Source organism: Nothoprocta perdicaria, unplaced genomic scaffold, assembly GCF_003342845.1.
Source record: "Nothoprocta perdicaria isolate Ctin4 unplaced genomic scaffold, notPer1 scaffold_30, whole genome shotgun sequence".
Lineage (NCBI taxonomy): Eukaryota > Metazoa > Chordata > Aves > Tinamiformes > Tinamidae > Nothoprocta > Nothoprocta perdicaria.
In genome coordinates, this window is record NW_020455533.1 from 134,558 (window position 1) to 158,189 (window position 23,632).

A 23,632-nucleotide genomic window follows, 5' to 3' on the forward strand; every position below is an offset into this window, starting at 1 on the left:
GTAAAACTTGCTTATTTTGTGTGTTCCACAAAAAATAGCACGAGGAGCACACCTCTTCCTCAAGCTTCCACATGAAAATGGTGATATTTAATTCAATAAAGACGGAGAGGAGAACAGTCTAAAATAATGCAACTTATTACCTAGTGTTTATTAGAAGTTGTAAAACTGTGTAAAATACACCATGCCTCTGAAATCCTTCTCATTCAATCTCAGATTCAAATGCAAGTGCTGCTACAAAGCCTCATAATTAAAATAATAATAATAAAAAGTCTACCTACTTGCAACAGATTTCCTTCTGTTCCACAGATTATCTGTGTTCAGGATGGCATTTGCCAAGTCCCAAGTATTTTTCCCATTCTAAGTTCTTTTAGTAAAAAAAAAATGTTGAAAAGGTTGCAAATTTTCACATTTCACAGTACAGAGCCATATATGTAATCTTGTCGGGATGCTGCTAAGAAGAGTGGTGAAAAAGCCACGGTCCTTCCTGGGATGAGCCTTTCTCATGCAGCAGGAATTTATCGTGCCTCATGAGCTACAACTTGCTCTCAAGACTGAAAGCTCCTCCACATCATTTCTGTAAGGGGCATAGCCACAAATTAGTGCAAAGTTTATGGTCTTACTCTGAGTTTTATTCACAAAACCCTTTGTGATAGCCATTGAGAGCACAGATTCCACGTGTTCCATAGTAAAAAAGAATGGTTTAAGTTAGTTAAATAGTTGACAATTGCTTAAAGTTTACTAAGGGACAAGGAAGCGGTTTTATATTGTAGCAATGCAAATAAATATCAACTCCTAAGGGTTTCATTCTTCATCTGTTGTATTGCAAGGATATGTGACTACTCTCCCATAGATTAGTACAACATATTTTATTTCTTTATATACACAGCACCAAAGTGGAGCAAGTTCAGAGAGAATCCATGGCTTTATACACACAGAACATAAAGATGTAAGCACTCCACTTATGTATTTTAATGTGTAAACATCTCAGGGCTGCCAGATAAGTTTAAAGTTCAGGAGGAACAGAAGGTGGCAAGGGTAAAACATTTCTCACTGGAGAAGAGAGGCGACAGAACACGCACTTGTTTATTGCTTCAGAGCCACTGCAATGCAGGTATGAGAAAGGTTTCTCACATTCTTCACACTAGTGTAAATATAACAAAAATGATATTTCAGTCAATCACTGGTGTCAGCAGCACATTACTTGACTCACTAAAGCTCATTTGTCCACACCTGGATGCAGGCCTGATTTCTCAGATGTACCCACACTTACAGCTTTCATAAACTCGATATAGAGCTAGTGCTGCTCAGAATTTACTACTGCGGTGCACGTGTTTCCCTGACTAAAGCTGTATTTGATGTGGACTGTGATATTGCTTTCACTAATGCGGTATCTTGCTTTAGCTTGGGAGCAACTTGATGATTTAACTGTTCTGCTTCGGTGTTAATGCCTGGGAGCCACAATTAATGTCTCTACTCTTTTTTTTCACCTGGCCTTTATCCCCTTATCTAACTTAGTAATTTTGAATAAAAATATACATAGTGGAAAAAATACAAAAAAAAAAAGGGGGTGTGGGATGAGGAACTGCCATAAAATATAAGCATTTTGAATAAAATATTAGCCTATTGTGACTGTAGGCAAGACATTTCACTATTGATTAAATGCTGCTCAGGACATTTGAAGTAATTTAGATTCAGCATAACATTGGTTACCAATTCATTACTTGTAAAACTATTTTCAAAAAAAAGATAACAAGACATATTTTTCTAACACTTCTGTATGTTAAAATGTCTCAAAAACTTCTTTGTTTGTTTGTTTTGGTCCTAAATTGTCTTATTAAATGACTTTTTCAGGAACTTACATCTTATTTTCACTGCCGCCACCTTTCTAAAACTTATTTAGACATCTAAAAAGCTGAACGTGGCTTTTGAAAAACTTGATAACCAATAGGAAAGTCTGATAAAATACTGATTCATACTAAAAACACATAAATATTATTTCTCATTCAATTTCACCTAGCAGCTGTTGACAGGGAGGAAAACACACAGTTATCTTTCAAAACTACTATCAAAAACAATTGAGGGGGTTATAATGAAAAGCATATTTCAACAGCATTAAGCTTGTTAATGCTCCTCTTTCCTAATATCAATCTATTTATAATTCATATCTTAGAAGCCAGGGCACACACAGTCTGGGTTTTGGAAAAAAAAAAAAGGCAAAAAAACCCAAAAAACCTTCAGAAATTGTGTAAGCTGATTTTGTCTATGCGCACATGAATGTTACTGCTGTGGACAATACTCCTAAATAAGTCCACTTGTAGACATATAAGATGAAAAAAGTCCAAACGTGTTTTAAAATTGCACCTGCATGGCTTACTGTGTTTTCTAACAACAAAAACACACCTGCATATGAAAATCGTTTTCTTTACCAAGATTGGTCCTGAGAAAAAAAGGAGCTGTTACTATCACATCCTTCCCATAATAAAGGATTCAAAGATCTTTGCAAGGAGAGAACAAAATATGTGTGTTTTCAACTTGCAAATCTGATAGCTTCCCTCTAACATCCAATTTTAATGTCTCAGTATGAAAAGTATGAGGCATTCTTGGACAATAAAGACAGAACCTGAGCTATTTTTGAGCCTCTTGCTTTTCTGCTCTCCATCACTGAAGGAAGACGATCCATCTTTTCCACGTTCCACAGCCTCAAAGTAGAATCCTAAGAAAAAACATCAATTGTTTTGATATGTTTGTATACTGCCAAAACAGTGATTTACAACATTTTAATGAAATCTTATCACCTATAAAATTTGAGTTATTATACACATGCTCTAGGAAAACTCAGGTTAGAGGTTTTGTTTTAACTATCATTGTTTTGGAAACAAATTAGCAATCTTAACACTGTTCATGCATATTTAAAAAAACCCACAATTATCCTTTTTTTAGGAATTTCTCTAATTATTCAAGATGATTGCTGATTATAGCTTACTTTTATGAGCAACTTTATCTTTTTTTTTTCCTAGTAAATAGTGAAAAAAAGTGTTAAAACCTTCAAATCCATTTATAATTTAACTCTATAGGACATATTAAGAAATGAGTAAATACCTTTGAGGCAGAAACAATCCATTTCTTGTCTTTGCTGATTGCAACATCTGTCACCCAGTCCAAATGACCCTGCAGTAAAGCAATTTAACTATGACCCAAAGAAAACTTTATTATTTTTATAATAGTAAAACCAACTCTCTGTACTGTAAATCCTTGTTGACATGCAGTGAGAAAATTCCTATTCCTGCTGCCTCATGTCTGGATATGGAAAAATATTGCCATGAAGCTCATGTTTTCTTATATATACACCTGAAAAACGGTGTATAGACTCTTTATCATGTGCTAGTAGAGAGAAGAGCTGTGAGAAAAAAGAGCATTTCTATGGCAGGAGACCAATTTAGAAAGCTCTGTCCCAGGGCCTTGTCCTGACACCAGCTGCAGAGCTGATTGGGGGTTAACAGCACTGAGTTACCATAAGAATAGAAACAAGATATAAATCACAGTACAAAGAAAGTATTTACTCCAGCTAATGGAACTAATGCATAAAATCCCTAGAGCTTAAGAAAGCTTAGCACCATCTTATAGACAAATGCCTCACCTGAGAAATGCATTATAAAAGATGAACATACCATTTTTCCAACAGAGAAAAAGGTAAACATGCACACATGAAATGTAAGTGCCTTTTTAGAGCAGAATCATTAAAATGTGCTTTTAAATTTAATTATGATCACAGAATATATTTACACCAAGACATAGATACTAAACTGCAATTCTCCATAGTTACAGAGATACTACCATTTAAACAGATGCCTTCTCATTTGGGGGGAATTATACTGGCTGCAGGGAACTGGGAAACTTGACATGATTGTACAGGTGTAAACACCTATGCTGGTGGAAAGCACACACTATGACTGCTCAAAGGGTTTAATCAGTACCTTATTTTGTACCTTCACAATAAACTAGTGACCAAATAGGAACTGAGTACCTTTAAGCTTAGTTTTTTACAGCCTGCATCTGTATCCCATATGGCTACAGTTTGGTCATATGCTCCAGACACAACAAGGGATGCTGAAATACAAAATCAGAATTCTGTGTTATTTGTTTTCTCTGTCATGCAGACAAATAATAGAGGCTCCTTCCAACAGTGAGTCAGATATTAATAAAATTTAAATAATGAACTGCTAGTTCTGCCTTAATAGGATACTAGAAGTTCCTTTCTGCTTTTTATTGTTATTGCTCTTTGTTTTTGTGAATATTAAATGTAAATCTAGCAAAGACAAAAATGAGTGAGGACAAATGCAGAAAAGTTTTGTTGACTTTTAAAATTTGCTGTTTGTTTATGCATTGAGGTGCCTACCTCACAAGGCTCTGTTTGTTTTATCACAATAAAATACATACAAAATAGCTGCCTCCAGTCAAATACAGGTAACCTGGAGAGACCCTCTTCCTCCTGCCCACATAAGCAGCAAGGAGGCAGCAAGTTCCAGGTGACAAATTGTCTTGCTATAACTCATAAATATCAATTACTTCGAACATAGGACCTACTCTTTGTGCTCTGTCAGTGTACCAGAGAACATACCACAAACTTTTTCAGAAGTTCCACATTTTGAGCAAACACTATTTGAGTTACGAAGTAGCTCTATTTCTGGAGGGGCTATGCGAGATGTACCCATTTTCCTAACAGTACAGCTTGGTGAGTTTTTATTGAACATAACGTTTGATTAATCTTAAATGTTAGGAGAATACTGGCAAGTGCTATGTTAAAATTGTAACAGAACATTGTGTTTTTACTCTTTTGTTATCTCTTGTTATACCTCTTAATAGGTATATTAATCAAGCAGAGTTCCAGTTGTCTAATTAGGCTTAACACTTTATAATTTACTTATCACATAAACATATTTTTTCATAAATAAACATGTTATCTTGAAAATGAAAATTATTTATATGGGTTAGAGTAGTCACTTGTATTTCATCTCATATACCATATACATCATCTCATATATTCTATAAGATAACTCACCATCTTGGCTAAAAAGACAGGAACTAATGGAACCCTCATGTCCTTGGTTCAAGGAGATAGGTCCATGACATCGAAACTCCCCTGTCTTTACATCCCATATTTTTAAGGTTCTGTCCCAGGAAGCTGTGCACAGGTAATGACCATCTGAGGTGAAGCAGCAATCTGAGATAGCATTAGTGTGGCCTCTGAAATACAGATGAAAAACCCCGGACTAGGGAGTTTTTGTAGCCCTTATAAATCCCTCGGACATCCTCCTGCGAGCCTCGAGCACCCCGTCTCCACTCAGTAAAACACTCCAAGCACACACTGAATTTTAAGCACATCAAGACTTCTGTTCACTCTCTGGAGCTACTAACAACTGCAAAGCTGACATGGACTTTAAATGTCTTCTTGGTTTAGGTAGTTTTGCAGGATTTGATTTTATTAATATTAACAACAAAGTCACCCAGTACTCATTAAATGAACAATATACAACTCTTGCTACGGATAAATTTTAGATCATTCAAAGGAAAATATTAATCAATTCTCTATTAAAGTCTAACTTTGGTAGCAGTGAGATCTGTCAGGAAAGAAATCTGAAATCTACAATGGGGAAAAGATTATGTGAATTTTTTACAGGAAAAAAATGCAGTAGGCACTGCAGTTTAAAATGTTCCAGATTGAATTTTCCATCCGAAGTAATTCCTAATCCTCTAAAAGACAATTCTTTTACTTCATTCAAGGGCAGACTATTTCTAATTATTGTTTTATATTCAGAAGCTAAATTGGTTGAGGTTGTTAAAGCCACCGCTAATATTTGTAACAGCTGATGTGATCTCCATTGTTGCATTCTTCCTTCTAAAAATGATAACAATGGCCTAAATAGACATGATCTTTTAATGTCTCTCTTCTAGGAGAGTTGTAAGTTGTAAAACAATTTACAGAATTAAACAATTACTGTTTATTTTCTCTTCTACAAATCTTATCAGAAATCACTCTGACTGATAATAGTAGAAGATGCAAATAATCCTGTGCATAATGAACTGCAGTATTGTTCTATTGTTCCTTACTCTTTAATTGTAATGGAGGTGGATTGAGTTATCATATCCCACAGCTTTATTGCCTTATCATATGATACCGTAGTCACTCTTTGGTTATCAGGATCAAAGCAGCATCTTGTGATTGTACTTTTGTGATGACCTATACAAATAACATCAAACGAGATTAGTACTTGTTTGCAAAGCTGCTTCTCTTTGTTCAGTAATTACCTCTGGATCTCGGAGTGCTGGTCCGGGAGGCAGAACTGCCCTTTGGCCAGGATCTAGGCATCATTCTCTACCTCCCAAACATTGTAATTGCAAAATTCAGGTTTGCACTGGCTAGGGCATCTCCCTCAATTAACTCTCGATGAAATGAGAAAGAAGGTGCTTCCTATTTACTGCAGATGGTCTAAATTAAGAACATGTACCCAGGCAGCTAACACACAACTAATATATGCGCTGCTCTATAGTAATTTACTTATAATCTTTTCTCCCCAAAATAAGTCCCAATGTGTGACACCAAAATGGCAGTGGCAGTTTAACTACTTAGGCTCTTTGGAGCAGTTAAGGAGCTAATTACACTTATACAAATAGTCCTATTAAAATAATGCAAACAAAATATGTTCTAACAGTGTAATTTTAAAGAGGAAGTTCTAATGGAGCTATTATGAGCCTTTTGCTGCACATTTTATTTTTAATCCCCAATGATTTGACTATCAGGCTCTGATTCACACTGATTCATTCAGAAGCCTGCTAAACATATGCTGATTTTACATTCATAAGATGTCTTGCGTGTTTAGGGCTGATTCTTCAGGCGTGCCTGACCTATAGTCCCCTATAGGAGCACGACTGAACTGAGGTCTCATTAGCACAATCATCTCCAAAGGGGAATTACACTTCAAAAAGAGAATCAGTGTTGATCTAATTCTGACCCATAATCTCATTTTTATAAGTCTACTCTGAAAAAAAAATGAGTTTAATGTCTTAAAAGACAAGAAAAAATAACCTTCTTTTGCCTTTGCCAAGGAAGGATATGTGAATCCGACTTTGAATTGACTGGACTTGAATTGGCTGGATAAATCAAGAAGTGCACAAACAAGACGTAGATGTTGTCTCACCTTGGACATGAGCCACCACTGTGGCATTCGCTGCATCAATAATATGTATGGCATTTTCTCTGTCTGAACCAGAAACCACATATTTACCATCCCAAGAAATGTTACAAGAAGTTACAATGCCTTCATGTTCTATTGTCCACTAAAGAAGAAAATAAAAGTTTTCAGAAAGATGCTTGAGGGTTAGAAATACAGCTGCCTTACTATAAACATTTGTTATCTGCAAGCAAGCTCAGAAGGAAGGCTTTTGCTATGACTTTACTTGGTATTTTACGTACCAATAATGCATTTATATTCTTCAGTCAACTTTTATTTCTGGACTAATAATAAACTTAAAATTAGATAAGGCTTCCCTGTCCAAACCCTAAGACATTAATCAATCACAAAAGTATTTTTAAGGAAGGTTATTATTACTATACCCATTCTCATTTGCAGTAACTGAGGTTAAATGACTTACCCGAGATTAAGCAGTTAATCAGTATCAAGCCTACCCTACCCTAACTACATTATATGGTGCTGAAGAAAAATGTTATTTCTTTCTCAGTAACAAAGCAGTGAAGCTGAATTTTATAATCACACCTCCTGCAAAACATATTCAAGATGATACGTACAAGCATTTTTCCTGTTTCCATATCCCAAGCCTTGACAGTGTTGTCATGTGATGATGTTACCACTCTAAAAATAGTTGATGAAAATAGCAATCAGTATTTTCACTTAAAAGAATGTATTTAGAAAACATACGACAACATTTAATTCTGACAATCATTTGACATCTTCAACCTAATTGAACATTACTTTTTAAACACTGCAGTTGAAAATATTGCCTAGCTTAGTTTAAAAATGATTATTTACTCTGCAGATTGAAATTATTAATAAAAATAATCACTTTAATTTTCAACACAAGCCCTCAACTCATTTTTATCTCATACTATTATAAGATATTTAATTATTCCTAACTTCAGAATATTTTTCAAGTCATTACGAGGTCTATTCTGCAATGACAGTGAAGTGCTCTTGTCACTACAGCTCTTTTTGCATTTTCAGTGGTTATGTTGCCGGGTAACTCTGTACCACAGACACTGCTCTGCACAGACACAAAGCCACATTATACAACAAAGCCATTCAGTCAAGTCTACCAGAACCTGGCAGGTCTCCATGAAGCAGGAGGTCAAAATAAATTTATCTCCCACAGCGTTATTAAAATATTCCCAAATACCTGAAGTAACCTTTATTCTGAATGTCACAGGATAAACCAAATATTTTTAGTACCATTGTGGCTTTTTGTTTTCAGGTTTTTGACCAAGTTCATAAAATGCCATTTTTATACACTTTGCCCAAGATACTTCATGCACTAACACTCTCACTAATAAATAAATATATATATTAAAAAATATATATAAATACATTATTTAAAATCTTATTTTCTCCAAATCTGTATATACTTTCTACAGCCAACAACCTCTGCTCCTAAGCAGGCATATAGAACACAAAGGGAGACATTCACTCTGAGGGCTGGTAGTATTTTGGATTGGGAAGCAGTCTGCAGAGCACAACACTGTGATATTCTATGTGCTGTTTAGCAATTTCAAAAACATACACAATTGCAAGAGGCAGCTTAGCATACCCACTATTTATTGACCAAAAAAAATCACTTTCCAACCTGATAAAAAATTATTGGAATTATGACTTTAAGATAAAATATGCCAGCTAGCACCCCTGGAGGCACTTGCATGACCTACTTAACCAAATGTTAATATATGCAGCAGTCCCTTTAATTATTGTGTGCACAGATTGACACCAGATAAAATGCACTTCTTCTTGAGCTGACAGGACAGGCTTAATGTAAAATATTAACATGCAACACAGATAGAACAGAACTTTTACTAAGGTCTAAATATCACTAACAGAAGGACCTCTGAACCTAGGTTAATTCTATATTGTTCTTTTATGTGTTCTGCATAATTCACCAGCTGTATTAGACTGTTTTTTCCTTTTTTTTTTTTTTCCCAAAATAGGCTATAATCCATTGGATTATTTCCATATTATATTTATATATATATTTTTATATATAAAAATAAATTAATTTCTTTACAAAACATAAGTAAAAAAGATTTAAGAGCTCCAATATGAACTGTAGGTAAAACCAAGGTGAGACTAATGGCAGCAGATAAAGACTCCAGCAGTAAATAGATGCTACAAGGGTACAGGCACATAACATGTAAGATAAAATGACAATAGAACTACTTATAGTGGAGGATAAATACAAGGAAAATTTGAATTTGATAAAATAAGATTTAGGAAAACAATGAAGGAATTGGAAAAGTAACTGTTTATTTCTGATTTTTTTTCCCCCAAATGTTTGGACATGCAGTAAAATTGGACCCTTAAATCACACAAACACCATCTCTCCCCTTTTACAAAGTGTAGTAGGCAGGTCACCTTTTATTATCAGGACTCACGTTGCACTCAGAAACTGGGGCTTTATGTTCTTCAAAAACTTGGATAGGAAAACCTTTGGCAACATCCTTAAACAAATCCAGAGGAATTTCATTAGGAAATATTCTGCTATTCTATTAAAAAAAAAAACCCCAAAGCTCCACAAAAATGAAGTTACCTGCGAAGTTAGTCTCATCAATATCATCTAATCTGAAAATATAAATGAAAATTGGCTCTTGCAAAATTGCATCTCCCCCAAATCAGTCACAAACACTGATGATGACGCTCACCAAGGCCATCAGACCAGCTGCTTGCTGGGATTTCCCTCCTTGCTTGTCCCCACCTGCTTCTGCACCAGCTGTGACTGGGTGTCCATGTCAAAACTTTGTATTGGTTCTACAAAACTAACCAGACCTCCTTAACTGACCTTTGTCTTACTGCAACACAGATGAAGATTGAAACTACAAAGATTACAGAAGCAATAATAGATAAGGGAAGTAGAGATGAGTTCTAGCTCACATCCAGCAATTGTCATGTCTAGTCCTATCCTGATTTTGCAACTCAAGTGAAACTCCTATGATCAGGGTGGCTTCTCCCACAACAAATCCTCTCCTCTAAATTTATTTGCCCATTTCACGCAGCCTGTCTATAATTCCCATGTCTTATTTGCTATGTCTCACTTCTGCACAGCCTTTCCTATTCAAACACAAGCATATATGCCTGCCTCATACTGACAACTCACAGATCTACCTCTCTACTTAGTTCCTTCTACTGATGTAAAAATCTCATCATCATCATCATCTTGAGACTGACTTAAGTGAAACACAGATCTTGATCTATCGCACCCCGAGCACTCTTATCTCCCTCCTGTTACTATCTATCTGTTGTCTGTCACACGGAGTTGTAAGTGCTTGCAGGATATAGCCATTTTTTTTCTACATTTATATAAAGTCCCAAGTATAGTGCAGTCCCAGCATATATGATTAAAGCCTCAAGATTCTGCAGTAACACAAACAAAAATAGATCAAGTTTCACAAACGGATCACAGTGCATGAATATATAAACAGAAAACAAAGAGAGCTGTTGACACGTAGAATAACGCGAAGATCAAAATATCACAGGATTATCCATCCTACCATATAAAGGATCAGACCTTCATCCAGGTAAATAATCCCCTGTGATTGCTCCAATTATTTCAATTAGCTCTTTGCTAAAATAAGTACGTAAGAGGTTTCAGATTCTGTCTGCAGGTAACTGCCTTCACCTATGTTTTCTTTCATTTGTTTTCAAGATGTGAAGAAAATTTTGCATCTCTGTCTCCTCCTCCTACTTTTAAGACAAGCTGTAAAACCTAAGCTCTAAAGCAGTTGCTTCTTCACAGGGACTTCCATTTGAGGGAGCTATCCTGTCAAGGTGGCAGCTCTCAGCAATGCAGAAAACTGAAGTCAATTATTTTTTCACTTTTTCCCTTATTTTCTGAATATGTGTCAATACCCTAGGAGTCTAATAATTGACATTAAAAACAGGTATATCTCTATAATAGAAGTAAAAAAAGATAGATCAAACTTACCATATGTTCGTGTTCTGTTTTTCTGAGTCAGAGTGCCTGACAGTTAGAATTGCACTTCGAGTCTTACCGTGTCTACCACGCCACTTACTAACCTTTATTTTCTACAGGATGTGTGTGTACTATGAGTGATATACTTCATGTTCTCGAGAGTTACTTCAAATGCTTTCTCATTACCCTCAATCATTTGATACCTTCTATTGCAAGGGAAAAAATGAAACTCCAGAGTGAAATTGTCAGGGCTGTTGCAAGCCCCTGTGGCCAAGACTGCGCTCCCCTGAATTCCCATGACTCCAGCTGTTTCTGTAGAAAAGCAAACTAGGCTGGTTTAATATTGAAGAATGTTAAAAAGTACAAAATAGATTATTTTAACATGGTAATTTAAAAGCTTTATGGTTGATATTTTTAAACACATTTAAGTTATCTTTAAAGGGCCTCTAAGTGAATCAGTCACTCTCCATCCCTCTGTGATATTACTTATATTACTTGCTTGACTTCAGCTTTAAGTTATCCTAGATTTGGAAAGCATCTTTGCTGCATTTGTAACATACCCAGAGCTTCAAAGTTTTATCGTAAGAGCATGAAAGTATTTTTGTGTCTTCAAAGCAAAAATGGCAGGAGCTCACAGTATCGCTGTGTCCTCTTAGGATTTTAAATTGGATCTGTAAATGAACAAAACAGTTTTTCAAGTATTTTTTCCTTGCAATTAGTTTTTGACAGTTGGCTCCACAAGGGGGAGCAGGAAAGCACTAATCCACACAGAAGTGAGGGCAGCAGTTCTGGTGCCAGACTGAAGCCCATAAGGCAAATGGCCACTAGGCTACCTTCAGAAAGAAAGGTTTGCGAAGTCTGATTTTCTGATGGGAAGCAGTTGTTCCAGGCTTTGTTTCCCCACTGGCTCCTCAATTCTTACTTTGCAAGAGCAAAGTAAGATTTAAACCTCATTCATGTCCCTCACATCTTTCAAGAAATCCGTGTTACATTTTGTGGCTAGCTCTTGGCTCACTGCGTGTCAGTACTTTAAAGATTGGGGTTATAATCTTTAGGCAGGATCCCTGCACTTCATATTTTGTCAAAATAGTTACTTTTTAAAGGCTTTTCCATATTAACAGCAACGCCCGCACAGTCCTGTCCAGAATACACATCTGGCATGGAAACCCCAGCGCTGCAGAAACGGAGGCACCCGCGCCCCACTGCTCGTGTGGGGCAAGGAGGAGCTCTTCACCCCATCTCCCCACAGCCGCCCCCCCCCCCCCCCCAACACACACAGAAACACCAGGAACAGAGAAAAACAAGAAAGATGTCGGTGTGGCTGGGCTGCCACAGGCCGCGCTGGCGTCGCCGCCCACCTCTGCTGCCGGCTCCTGGTCGCCCCAGCGGCTCTGGGCAGCGGAGGCCGCGGGCTCCGGCTCCGGCCCCAGGGCTAAGGGATCCCCGCGGGGGTCACCGGCTGCCATCGGCTCTGCTGGCCCTGGCACAGGCCTCGGCACTGCCCCCGGCCCGGGGCAGCCCTGGCAGCGGCTCCACTCCGCAGCGCGGCCAGGGCAAGGGCCGCTCCCCCGCAGCCAGGCCCCAGGAGCTCACAGGGCCCTCTGGAAGCGAATTCATGTCTACACTGATTTAGCTTTCAACTTCCTAACACCATTCAGAAAAACAACCTACTTCAATCAGCTTTTTAGATCTCTTAGTCAATGACTTACTGCACCAGAAGTGATTGGTAATACTTAGTTTATTAAAATAACCTAAGTTTAATTTAATCAAAACAGAGCCTGCAGTATTTTAGAGTATACCGCACAAAACGTCTTTCCAACATTCCATAATCCATAAATTTTGAATTTATGAAGCATCACAAAACAAAGAAATATTTTAGTACCTGCCAACAAATTCAATATGAATACAGTATCTACAGCACTTTAAAGTACACAATACATTATTGATCTACCATCATGGAGGAGATCAAAATTTCGAGATAAAGTCACAGGTCACTGAGGAAAGTGAGCTACCTCTTCAGGGCTGAAGTTGTCTCAGTCTAAGAGGAAAACAAAAAGAAAAAAGGTCAGACTGAAAAGTTGCTGAAAAAATCACAAATATTTACTTTAGCATTTCTTAGGCCTTAGTATGGGTAACCACATTTTATCTCAGTGATGGAAAAAAACCAGTTAACCACTGTAAAATTTTACAGTTCTTCAGTAAATTTTCTGTTTACCTTCTTAGAAGCTCTTTGGGTGACAAGCCTGTGGTATCTATATCACTAGAGCTGTCACTGCTGTCTTCAGAATCTGAGCTGCTCTCTTTTTCTGATTTTTTATTCCTATGCTTTCCTTTGGTTTTGTGCTTCTTCTGTTTCTTTTTCTGTAAAAAAAAAAAAAAAGAAAGAATTCTTTATTATATTTTTTTTGAAAGATATGGGAAATTCTGAAAGGCAACAGCACCAAAATGAAATGAGTCCTGAAAAGACAATTAATATTACTGTAAACTCCAAGCTTAACTGACACACTAAAAAATGACACAGAGCTTATTATTGTTTGTATATCTACATGGCCCAAATTACATTCAGTTTTCAGAATATACTACACATTCAACATATGAATCCAACATACCTTTTCCTTTTTATGCTTGTGGTCTCTCTTAGTCCTGTGTTTTTCTCTGTTCTTTTTGTGTTTTTCCTTCTTACTAGGTCTGGTAAAACTTGGTGGCACTACAGGTCCTTGTTGGTGAACAGTGCCTAAAACATAAAGCAAATGCAGAAACTAAAAACATGACAAAATAAAGGTAACTATAACACTAAATTTCATATAAATATCAAACCAATAAAGAGTTTTAAAAATCTTAGCCTTCAAATGGAAGCAGAATGACTAAATCTTCCAATCATAACTTTCCTATTTCAATTAAAAACTTTGCTACATATATTTAAATAAAATGCAGTGATGGTTCTACAGCGTGACAGTTTAATAACAGTGCCACTGTAGAGCTACAACCAAGTTGTTACACAGGCAGAAGTCCCTGTCAGTAGATCTCAATATTGGAACAAAGCACTTTCCAGTGCCAATTTAACACAGCATCAGTGGTTAAGAAGTGTTAACAAATGTTTTTTTTTAAGAAAAATATCATGTATCTTGCATACACCTTCAACATACAGTACTTAAGCACTGAAAGTCTGCAAGACCTACCAGAAGAGAAAGCTGGAGGCAACCTTGGTCCAAATTCCTCTCCCACATCCGGTTCCTTCTTCAAAACAGGCAGCAAAGGCAGGCTAGGCTCAGTTGTAGTAGCCACATTTGCTATCAAATTAAAAAGCCTTCTTTATTTGAAAGGAAAATAAGGTAACACTTCTTCCAAGAAATGCTGAAGGAAGTTCTACAAAGCACTACAATTTTTTTTTGGTAGTGTTTCATCATTACATGTGTTGTTCTCCATCCCAGTTTAATTAGCAAATTTAATTGGGTAGCTTGTTTGCAGAAGCCACACAACACTCTTAGCAACATAAACAATGCTGCAAAGTGCTAGGAATATTCAGTGCTGGTGGCCCTGCTAGTCTGACAGTGCTTGAACTCCTGATAAAACTATTCTTGCCTTACAAATAAAAACTTTTTAAAGATATTTTTACAGATATGAAAACAAACATCCATTAAGTATTACCTTGCATATTAGATGAGGAACTGTCTGGTATATCCGCCTGCTTAGCAGTTTCTGGATTTGTTGCAGGAACAGTTGGTTCTGGCTCTTCGTCACTTTCTTCCTCAGAGGAAGATGATTTCTCATCTGAGGAACTCACAAAGATGGCCTTAAATAAGTCCATGGATGGTCTGCTTTCTTCTTCCTGATCCTTATCTTCATTAGTTGTCTGCAAAACAATGTAAGTAATATTCAAAAAAATACAAGTAATATTCAAAAAAATACATTAAGAAAAAATCATCCTTCTCCACATAGTATACACTCTCCTCCATTTAGGAGGAACAAAAGAAAAAGGAAAATATTCTGTGTCTGTGAGCTCAGTGACTCTAAGAGACTGAATTAATTGCCAGAGTGCCAAGTTACGTTTTATCTTTCCTCAAGCTGTTCCTTCCAGTTATACTGGTCCACCTCACAGTTACAAAGGGGCTAATTCTTAAGACCAAATTCCACCTTCTTATTGCTCATTCTGAGTTGATCCTCCTGTAAACCACTCTCTATTAACTCAGTTCATACGCTGCCTACCGTTAGTTCAAGGTTAGCAAAATGTGCAGCCATTCCCCTTCAAGTTCAAACACAGCTTTGCACTCACCTCACTGGGAGGAGTTTCATTTGCCTCAGTTGTGCATTCTTCTGTTTTCGGTGCTGGTGGCTGCTGCTGAGCATCAACTTTTGACCTAGCAAGACTAATGAATTCACTGATAGAATCTTTCTTCTCTTTCTCTTTATCTGAAACATCCCATCTTGAAGGTTTCTTTGGTTCTAAAAAATTTGCAAACACTGAAATCAGTTACAGACTACATTATGCTGCATTTTGTAATCTGAGGATGATTTTAAGTTACTCTTCTTCTTCAGTATGGTTAGACACTTCTTAAAATCCTTTTAACTGAAGAGCTAAACTAATTGATATTTTAGGGAGAAGTTAGCTAAATCTTATGGACTTCCATTTTATGTTACTGAATTTACTTTTAATTTTTTTGTCATTTTAAATTAGAAATCAGGCAAATAATGGAACAGAAAATACTGTAGGCTTTGTCATGCAGAACGAATTAACTCTTCCAGTTAGATGAATAAAGTAATGACAACTTACTGTCGCGTGTGTTACTCTGTTGATTTCCTTCATTTGTTGCTTGAGTTACAGACGTGGTGGGCTCAGTCAGGGTTAGGAAATTGAACACAGAATACTTGTCTCGTTTCACTTTTGGTAAACCAACAATGGAAGAACTAGAGGAAAAAAATGTTTGTTGATTATTGTTTCTACAGGAAAAAAATAAATAAAAAAAAAAGGCCTCCACAATAATCAACCCCCTAAAGCAAACCTAAACACATATACTATTTTGACAGTGGTCATTTTACCGTTTAACAAAGCCAATTAAAGCATTATCAGGCACTTACTATATCTGTTATTAAAAAATACATACACATACTCCCCAAACCAAGTTTTCAACAAATATTTAAACATTTTTGAAATTTCCAACAGTTTTAAACACTTCTTAAAAAAAATCACTTTCTTTCAATCAATTATCTTACTCGGGGTATGGATCAGGAACGTTAAATCTTTTACACAATAACTTCTCAGGATGCCATTCAAACTTGTCTCTTGTGAGTTTGCCAAACATCTTCATCTTCACAGCAGATTCCTTGTCATCAATATCATTCTGAAAAAAGTCAAACATTTATATCATGAGATGAATAGCAACTTTCTGAATTGAATATTACTCTTGCAATACTGAGAAAAAGCCATTTAACATAAATCTATGTTTTTGTATGCAAGCAGCTTCTTCTAAGGTTTACCAGACAGAAGAGAAATAAAACATTATTCACATTACTCCAAAGATATTTTTAAGAAAAAAAGATTCCAAAACTCAGAATTAAAGCAGCAACTGTAGTTCCAGAAAAACTGTAACAGCAAATGCACCTCTTGGTCCCGAGGAACTTCCACTTTATCAACATCATCTTCATATTTGGCCCGAGTAAACCTGGATGACAGCACTGAGTTTGATGACTTGTAGAACATCGCTGCACGAAAAAACTCCTCTTGTTCTCTTCCTCGTTCCCATTCTGTCATATTCGGGTCTAAACAATGCTCCAATGTATCTACTGTAAGTTAAGGAGAGAAATGCTTAGCAGAGCTTAAAGTTTACTTAAGTGCCAAGCAGATACAAATCACCAAGATTTAATCATCAAACTATTTAATTTACATACAATTATTATTATTTCCTGATAAGTGGAGGCATTTTTTCAAAACAAAAATGATAATATTTGCTAAACATGAGATATTTTCAAGAGGACTAATCATACTGAACATGAAATAGAATGAAATGAAATAGAAAAAAAAGAGGAAATAAAAAAGATTTCTTTTCTAGAAGTTAAAGGTTAAAAATGTGAGGAGTCATCTTCTTAATTACCTTTTTGCCCTTGTTTAATACTCTGCACAAAGCTTTCATATCTTTTCTGTTTTTCTGGATTTTTTGCAAAAGGTTTGAAGTCACTAGAACCTGCATTTGCTAACTGACCAGCCCAAAACATCTGCCACTTGTGAGGAGCATCCTTTGCTGAGGCAGGTTGAAATCTGCTGCTTTGCGATTGTTGAGGCAACATTTTCACTTTCATTTGTTGTTCTGCAGCTTTTCTCACTTCTTTCAGTCTTTCTCTATCTTTCTCAGATAGATACTCCAAAACAGAAGGAGCAGGACCTAAAACCAAAGAAAACATTAATAAATAAATGGAAACAAAAAGTTAGCACAAATTTCTGTCACTTCAGTAGAGGATAAAAAAACAACAACAACAGAACTATGCATATCCATTTGGAGAAAATGCCCCTAGACAACCATAAACAACATCATGACAAAGATGAATAATCGTAAGTGGAAATGTAGGCAGATATGTCCATAACTGATGTTTAAGAAATAAAGTTGAAAAACGCCCAAGTATTCTAAATACATGGATTAGATTTAGTATTTTAAAATCAAAAAATAGTGGTCAAGTCTGGACTAAAATTATAAAATTATTCTATAAAAGACACTGAGGGTGTGAAGCACAAGGACAAGCAGAGTTGCATGCATCAGTACCTTTCAGAACGGTTTCTCCTAGCCGTTCCCCCCTCTGAGAGGCATTCAGTGCATGTCTGCTTGGTTGTGCTGTATCACTCTCAAGTTTTCCAGTTGATTCCTCTAATGTCTTCCGTAAATGGCAGTTTTCACTTCCAGCTGCTAGCACAGGTCGAAAGTAATGGACTGGCCTGTAATTTCGTGGCAAGTCAGGTGGTGGGTAAGTCTTCCAGATGGAAAACAAAACAAAATGACCAAATAATCATTGAGGTAGCTTTGTATTTAACACATATTGTATTTCTTTCCCTGTAAAAGTTAGTTGTCTTAGACACATGAATACTGCTTCATGCTTTCAGCAAGTTCATCCCATCTAAAAATTCCTCATATTATATTACAATAATAGAATATTATATGGTACGTTACTGTCTTTTAGACTGAGGCAGTCAGACAGTAGAATTATAATGCAAATTTGGGGAACAAAATGTTCTGTTAATGCACAAAAGTTATAAGAAATAGAAAAAAAAATACATGCATCGAGTAGCAAAAAATGCTTTTACTTGAGAAAATGTTCTGGATTGCCTATTAACTAATTAAAAAAAACGAAAGTCACATAAGATAAACTATGATAAGCATAGGGGAAGTACTTAAAAGTACAGTTAATATCACATTCTTCATTCAAGCTATTACTATAAAATTTAACTCTACGCCTCCTCTGCTATGCATTTTTATATACTACACCAATTTTCTTCCTCTCTCCTTATTCAAAAAAGGTGTCATGCAATTTTACGATATTCTAATTAATGCAAATGTATATGGCATGCAAGATGTAGTCATAAGAACAGAGCTAACAATTTGACTTATAATCTAAACAGTGAAATGGGTGAAATGTTTTTTTCCCTGGTTATTACAGAACATTGGATGTTATATATTTGAATATCTATAAAGCTGGATATGTACATTTCTCATTTAAAAGATAAATTAAGCCATTTCTCTAACCTTATGTCAAGTAACAGTAGATAGCAGAAGTATTATAGATTACATATTGATTTGCTTTTGAGATTTATTGCAGGTGCAATTCTTATTACAAGAATGTCAACATCTGCTTACCTTGTTTGGAGTTGATGCCTTTGATGCCAGGGAAAAACCATCCAAGATTTTGCCTATATACTTCACTTCTGTGTCAAACCCTGGTGAGGAAGAAGAGATGGTCAATATTTGAGATGTACACTTGGCAAAACACTCCTCCTCCCACAGTCCCAGTATTTCCCATTTCCTATTGTACACAATTAAGCCACTTGAAATATGTTTGAAGTCCCTTCAATTTAAATGGCAGGCAGTGAAGACCATTTGATTTAGGATGACACAGCTGAAAACTACTACCAGTGAACGTGGTAAGATGAGTATCACTGATGGTCAGACAACACTGCTGTTGTTGGGCACAGCTAGCACTGTAAGCATCATTTGCTGTGCATAACTAACCAACAAATACTTCAGAAATAACTGAAGTATACCTCAAAAATTGCACTAGAAATAAAATAACACGTTCACATTTTATCTTGTTGTAATTGTTTGAAAATAAGTAATTATATCTAAAAACTTCTTTGCAAGTCTTGGGGAATTTATTTTGCAACTATTTATTTTGCAAGTCTTTCTACTTTCTATTCCTGTCCCTGAGACTGAATGCTACATTTCACAAAGCAATATATATAATGTTCTGTTTACAATATAAATTTGGGGTTTAATCTAGTAAATTATTTTCAGGATTCGGATAATCAAAATAGAAAGAAAAATAAGCTATCAGTATCAGGGCTAGAAAATACCAGTTGATTTAAAATTAAAAGGCTTGGAGAGTAGACTATAGTTATACAATATTTTTTTCATCTCTTCTAAAACTAGAATTCTTACTTTTTTTCGATTTATACTGCTTAGGTGCTGTCCAACCATATAAACCATCTCCAGGTTCCTCATCTTTCAGAATTGTGTCGTATTTTGACAGTGTTTCCGTTGCATAAATATCATCATCTTCCTCCTCTAAAGCTCCAACACCAAAAGCCTAAAACATATTTCATTTCAAATAATGAGAACTCAAAACCTAGAAATACCACCTTTAAGTCACATGTCACAAGACACCTATATGTGTGTACCTACTTATTTATCTTAATATATATATATATACACACAGATACACACACACACACAGAGAACACACTATATATAAACACATATAGTATACAATACTATATGTACACATACCAGGAATAATTTACTCCACAGAAAAAAAATGTGCTACCAACCGGAACAGGGATGGGGGAGGGCAGAGGCCAAGAGCATAAAACAAATAAGCAAGATTCATAAATTTATATAAACTATTCCAAGGTCTGTCCACATCTTATTTAGCAAGTTAAACCCCAGAAAAAAGAGGTGGACTCTTAACCCCTCTTTCTCAAAACATTTGAAATTTCTTACAATAACTCTGTGTCTCAGTGCCTTTCCCAGAAGAAAATGGAAATTTAATGAGATTGTGTTAATAATAATGTAATTTAAATGAACTCTTTACCTGGCCTGTGATACCTAGTTTTCTTCCCTTAGTGTGTCTCAGATCACCAAGCAGATCATCTGTCTTTTCAGAACTACCCGGGAAAAGATTAAGGTGCTCTCTTCCAGGCACACCACACAAAGCCTGCGTGGGGTCCAAACCCTTGTAGCCGAGTCCATGCACGTTCTCTTTGGGAGTCAAATCCACAGGCATTACATCTTTTGGTGCAAACGTCACATTCTCTGGCTGGTATTCATCCTCTTCGTCCTTATACAGGAAAGGAGTATGTAACAATAAATAAAGGCTTTTGCATTTGAGTTTCTGTAATATCTAGTTAATATAAGACTAGGCAAGTTTATAATTCCTAGAACATTTATGAAACTATGTATAAACAAGTCTAAACTTAGATACATTAACCTTTTTTCACAGTAAGCATAAGTTTCTATGAATATTTTTTTTTTGAATAGTGCATAACGCTGTATGTTTTAAAATATATTTTAAGAGTTTTAGTTGGGTGTGTTACTATAATTTTTACAAGAATCAACAAATTATTTTTGCTTGTACAATACCTCCGAACCCTCAGACAGTCCAGGTGGTAATGCACAACCATATACTTTCACTTGAGGATCTGTAAAAGACATAACAGCATTAGAGTAAATTACAAGTTTTTATTCAACTCCTCTTAAAGAAACAGATCAAACAAAAAGAGATGTAAAAAGGAAGTTTTAAAGTGAACCTCTTAATAAGTCTGTGAAAGCACTTTCCATTACTCAATTCAGGAAGTTTTCTGAACATACCAGGTTTCTGCCTACGGGGCTTTCTTTTGATTCGAGGTCCAATTCCTTGCCCATCTTTCCAGCCCATTTTTCTCAACAGCTCAACTCCAATTGTTATTCTAAGAGGAAAAAAATAAAAAAAAAAAAAGGAAAACTCTCAAACACACTTAATATTCCTTGAAAAATAATGTATGCTTCTATCATTTATTAAGTGCTTTTGCAACACACTTTTTAAAAAGTAAATCTGAACATATCAGCATTCTTGTATACGCTACATTCTGCTTCAAACTTTTTATCTGGCACAAATCTGCACATACAGGACAAAAATTCAGGTGAAATCCCCTTTGAAGACATAATACTGCAGATCTTCCATTTCTTTCACTCCTTTTCTTACAACGCTTCTAATGGAGAGGAAGCGCTTGGTTAGCCTTTAATTTACTTACTTTGATGGTCCTATTAAATCATCAAATGCAGTTGTTCCTGGAATGGCAGCAACTACTCCTGCGAGCTGTCTAGCTTTCTCTTTTATTCTGTCTTTGGATTTGGATGCAAAATCTTCTGTAGTCGTAATATCTTTTGGTGCTATCCCAAATTCACTAAGATCCTGAAAGATACACACAAAAGGGGAAAAAAAAAGGATATTTGAAGTCATCTTCCTCAAATGCAGACTTACAGTAAATGGCAAAGGAAAACAAAAACAAACAAACAACAAATCCAGGATATGACCGAGTCAAACTTTACAGTCATGGCAACCATTTCCAAAAGATTTTTATTCCTTTCTAAACTTACCTCTTCATCCATGAAGTCTTCTGGCCCAAGAACCGTTTTGTCTGCTCTCTTCTGCCGTGATGATATAAAACTTGAAGGAGTCCATCCTTTAAAGAAAGTAATTATCAAAGTAAGGTAAAGTAAGTGTCAGTGTCATATTTGAAAACAACTCTAACATTTCAACCTCTCAGTCTTAGGATAACATTTATAAAGTTGCCATCAGAAAATACAATGGGAAATAAACAACACTGTTTCAATTACTTACAGCATAGTGAAGAACAGAGGAAATATACTTTTTAACTATTTACAGTTTAATGAAGAATAGACAAAATAGACTTCATGACAGTAGTTTATTTTCACAAATGATCTATTATGCTAATCAATTAATGCTTTCAAAAAGACATCAAAACACCTAACCTTCCTTTGTGCCAACAGTGTTGAAGTAACCAGCAGAGAAACCACCAGTAAATGCTCCATGAAAACGCTGATATCGTCCCTTGGCATCTTTAACAGTCTGCTCTTGAAGAGGAACTGGCTTTTTAAGTCGTTCACCTACAATCAGATAAACAGCGTAGAAAATAAGTCACAATATGCATAAAGAATGGAACCTCTGCTTCTTCCAGAAACCTTCTCTTTCTTGTAATTAACAACTGGCTGAAATAGTAGTCACCTGCAAGTGGAAAGAATCAGCAGTTTGTACTTCCCATCCTTCTTTAAGTATTTGTACGTTCTATTAATTCATACTGCCAGAGCAAAACCATGAAGTGTTCACATAAATTCTACCTACTTCTGACAGCACTTTTTTTTTTGTGGCCAAACAGTCATAAATTATCTGCCTGCTTAATAACCCCAACACCAAACACTAACCAAAGCTACCCCCAACACCAGTGGGAGCGACCCCCAACCCCAATGCACAACCCTTGGCAAAGTCTTTAGCAGATGACAGACAAAAATACAAACAGTAACACAATCTACAAAACTTCAGTGTTTATAATAAGACACTTATTTACAGCTAGCAAGCATGCCGTTTTATGAGTTGTATGGCAGGAGAAACATATCTACCAATTTTAAACAGCAAATCTTATTATTACTGAGTAACACCATGTTTAACACTTTAGCAGAGTAAGCCACAAAGAACAGAAAGATTTTTATAGAGTGAGCGTTTAATGTCAGCAAAGATTATGGCTAGATAATTAGCATCTAACATACCCTGCAAATTACAGCAAGCATACTTTTGCTATGTTTTTGTTATTTCTGTGACTACGAACCATGAAGTACTTGATTTAAAGAAAAAACTGAGGAAGCTCAAGAGCAACCCTCTGGCTCCACGAGGCATTATAATGCGCTGAAGCCTTCTGCGAGCAGCAACAACAAGCTTCCCGGGCCGGGCGGCTCTACCGGCAGCCTGGAGGCTGCAGAAGCGCGGGGACCCCGAGCCGGGCGCACCGCGGGCCCAGCAGGCCCGGGCCAGGCCGAGCCCCGCGGGAGCTGCAGGAGGCCGCGGGCGGCCGGGCGGGGGAAGGCGGGGGGCACCGGGGGAATGGCGGGCGCGCTCCCGCCTTACCCTCGTGCAGCGCCGGCAGCGCCCGCCCGTAGCTCACCAGGTCCTCCTCCTCGTCGCTGCTCGCCGCCAT

The 23,632-nt window shown here is 36.5% G+C and overlaps 2 protein-coding genes across 2 annotated transcripts; both read right to left on the reverse strand.

Annotated features, from left to right (window-relative positions):
- Positions 1 to 899: 899 nt before the first annotated feature.
- On the reverse strand, positions 900 to 12,653 carry WDR88 (WD repeat domain 88). The gene is made up of 11 exons (XM_026042375.1): positions 12,546 to 12,653; positions 11,748 to 11,858; positions 9,633 to 9,718; positions 7,805 to 7,868; positions 7,197 to 7,335; positions 6,109 to 6,238; positions 5,060 to 5,244; positions 4,025 to 4,107; positions 3,100 to 3,168; positions 2,621 to 2,713; positions 900 to 1,141 (listed from the first exon to the last, which is right to left on the reverse strand). Exons 1-11 carry the CDS (start codon positions 12,651 to 12,653, stop codon positions 1,004 to 1,006), a joined length of 1,206 nt encoding a protein of 401 aa, XP_025898160.1. The 3' UTR covers positions 900 to 1,003.
- A 254-nt stretch (positions 12,654 to 12,907) lies between these two features.
- GPATCH1 (G-patch domain containing 1) lies at positions 12,908 to 23,632 on the reverse strand. The gene is made up of 20 exons (XM_026042368.1): positions 23,563 to 23,632; positions 22,416 to 22,550; positions 22,020 to 22,105; positions 21,674 to 21,834; positions 21,252 to 21,349; positions 21,024 to 21,082; positions 20,476 to 20,721; positions 19,824 to 19,971; positions 19,026 to 19,105; positions 17,940 to 18,144; positions 17,277 to 17,564; positions 16,787 to 16,968; positions 16,399 to 16,526; positions 15,959 to 16,092; positions 15,461 to 15,630; positions 14,836 to 15,040; positions 14,367 to 14,477; positions 13,797 to 13,921; positions 13,403 to 13,548; positions 12,908 to 13,225 (listed from the first exon to the last, which is right to left on the reverse strand). The coding sequence occupies exons 1-20, from the start codon at positions 23,630 to 23,632 to the stop codon at positions 13,204 to 13,206; spliced, it is 2,799 nt and encodes a 932-aa protein (XP_025898153.1). The 3' UTR covers positions 12,908 to 13,203.

Coding starts and splice junctions, on each gene's coding strand:
- WDR88 (XM_026042375.1), bottom strand. CDS start 12,653: ATGGCAGCCGGTGACCCCCGCGGGGATCCCTTAGCCCTGGGGCCGGAG. Junction 5,245..6,108: donor ACCTCCATTACAATTAAAGA/GTAAGGAACAAT, acceptor TCTGTATTTCAG/AGGCCACACTAATGCTATCT. Junction 2,714..3,099: donor GGATTGTTTCTGCCTCAAAG/GTATTTACTCAT, acceptor GTTTTTTCTTAG/GATTCTACTTTGAGGCTGTG.
- GPATCH1 (XM_026042368.1), bottom strand. CDS start 23,632: ATGGCGGCGAGCAGCGACGAGGAGGAGGACCTGGTGAGCTACGGGCGG. Junction 22,106..22,415: donor CACTGTTGGCACAAAGGAAG/GTTAGGTGTTTT, acceptor CTTTCTTTAAAG/GATGGACTCCTTCAAGTTTT. Junction 16,969..17,276: donor TATTAAACAAGGGCAAAAAG/GTAATTAAGAAG, acceptor CTTAACTTACAG/TAGATACATTGGAGCATTGT.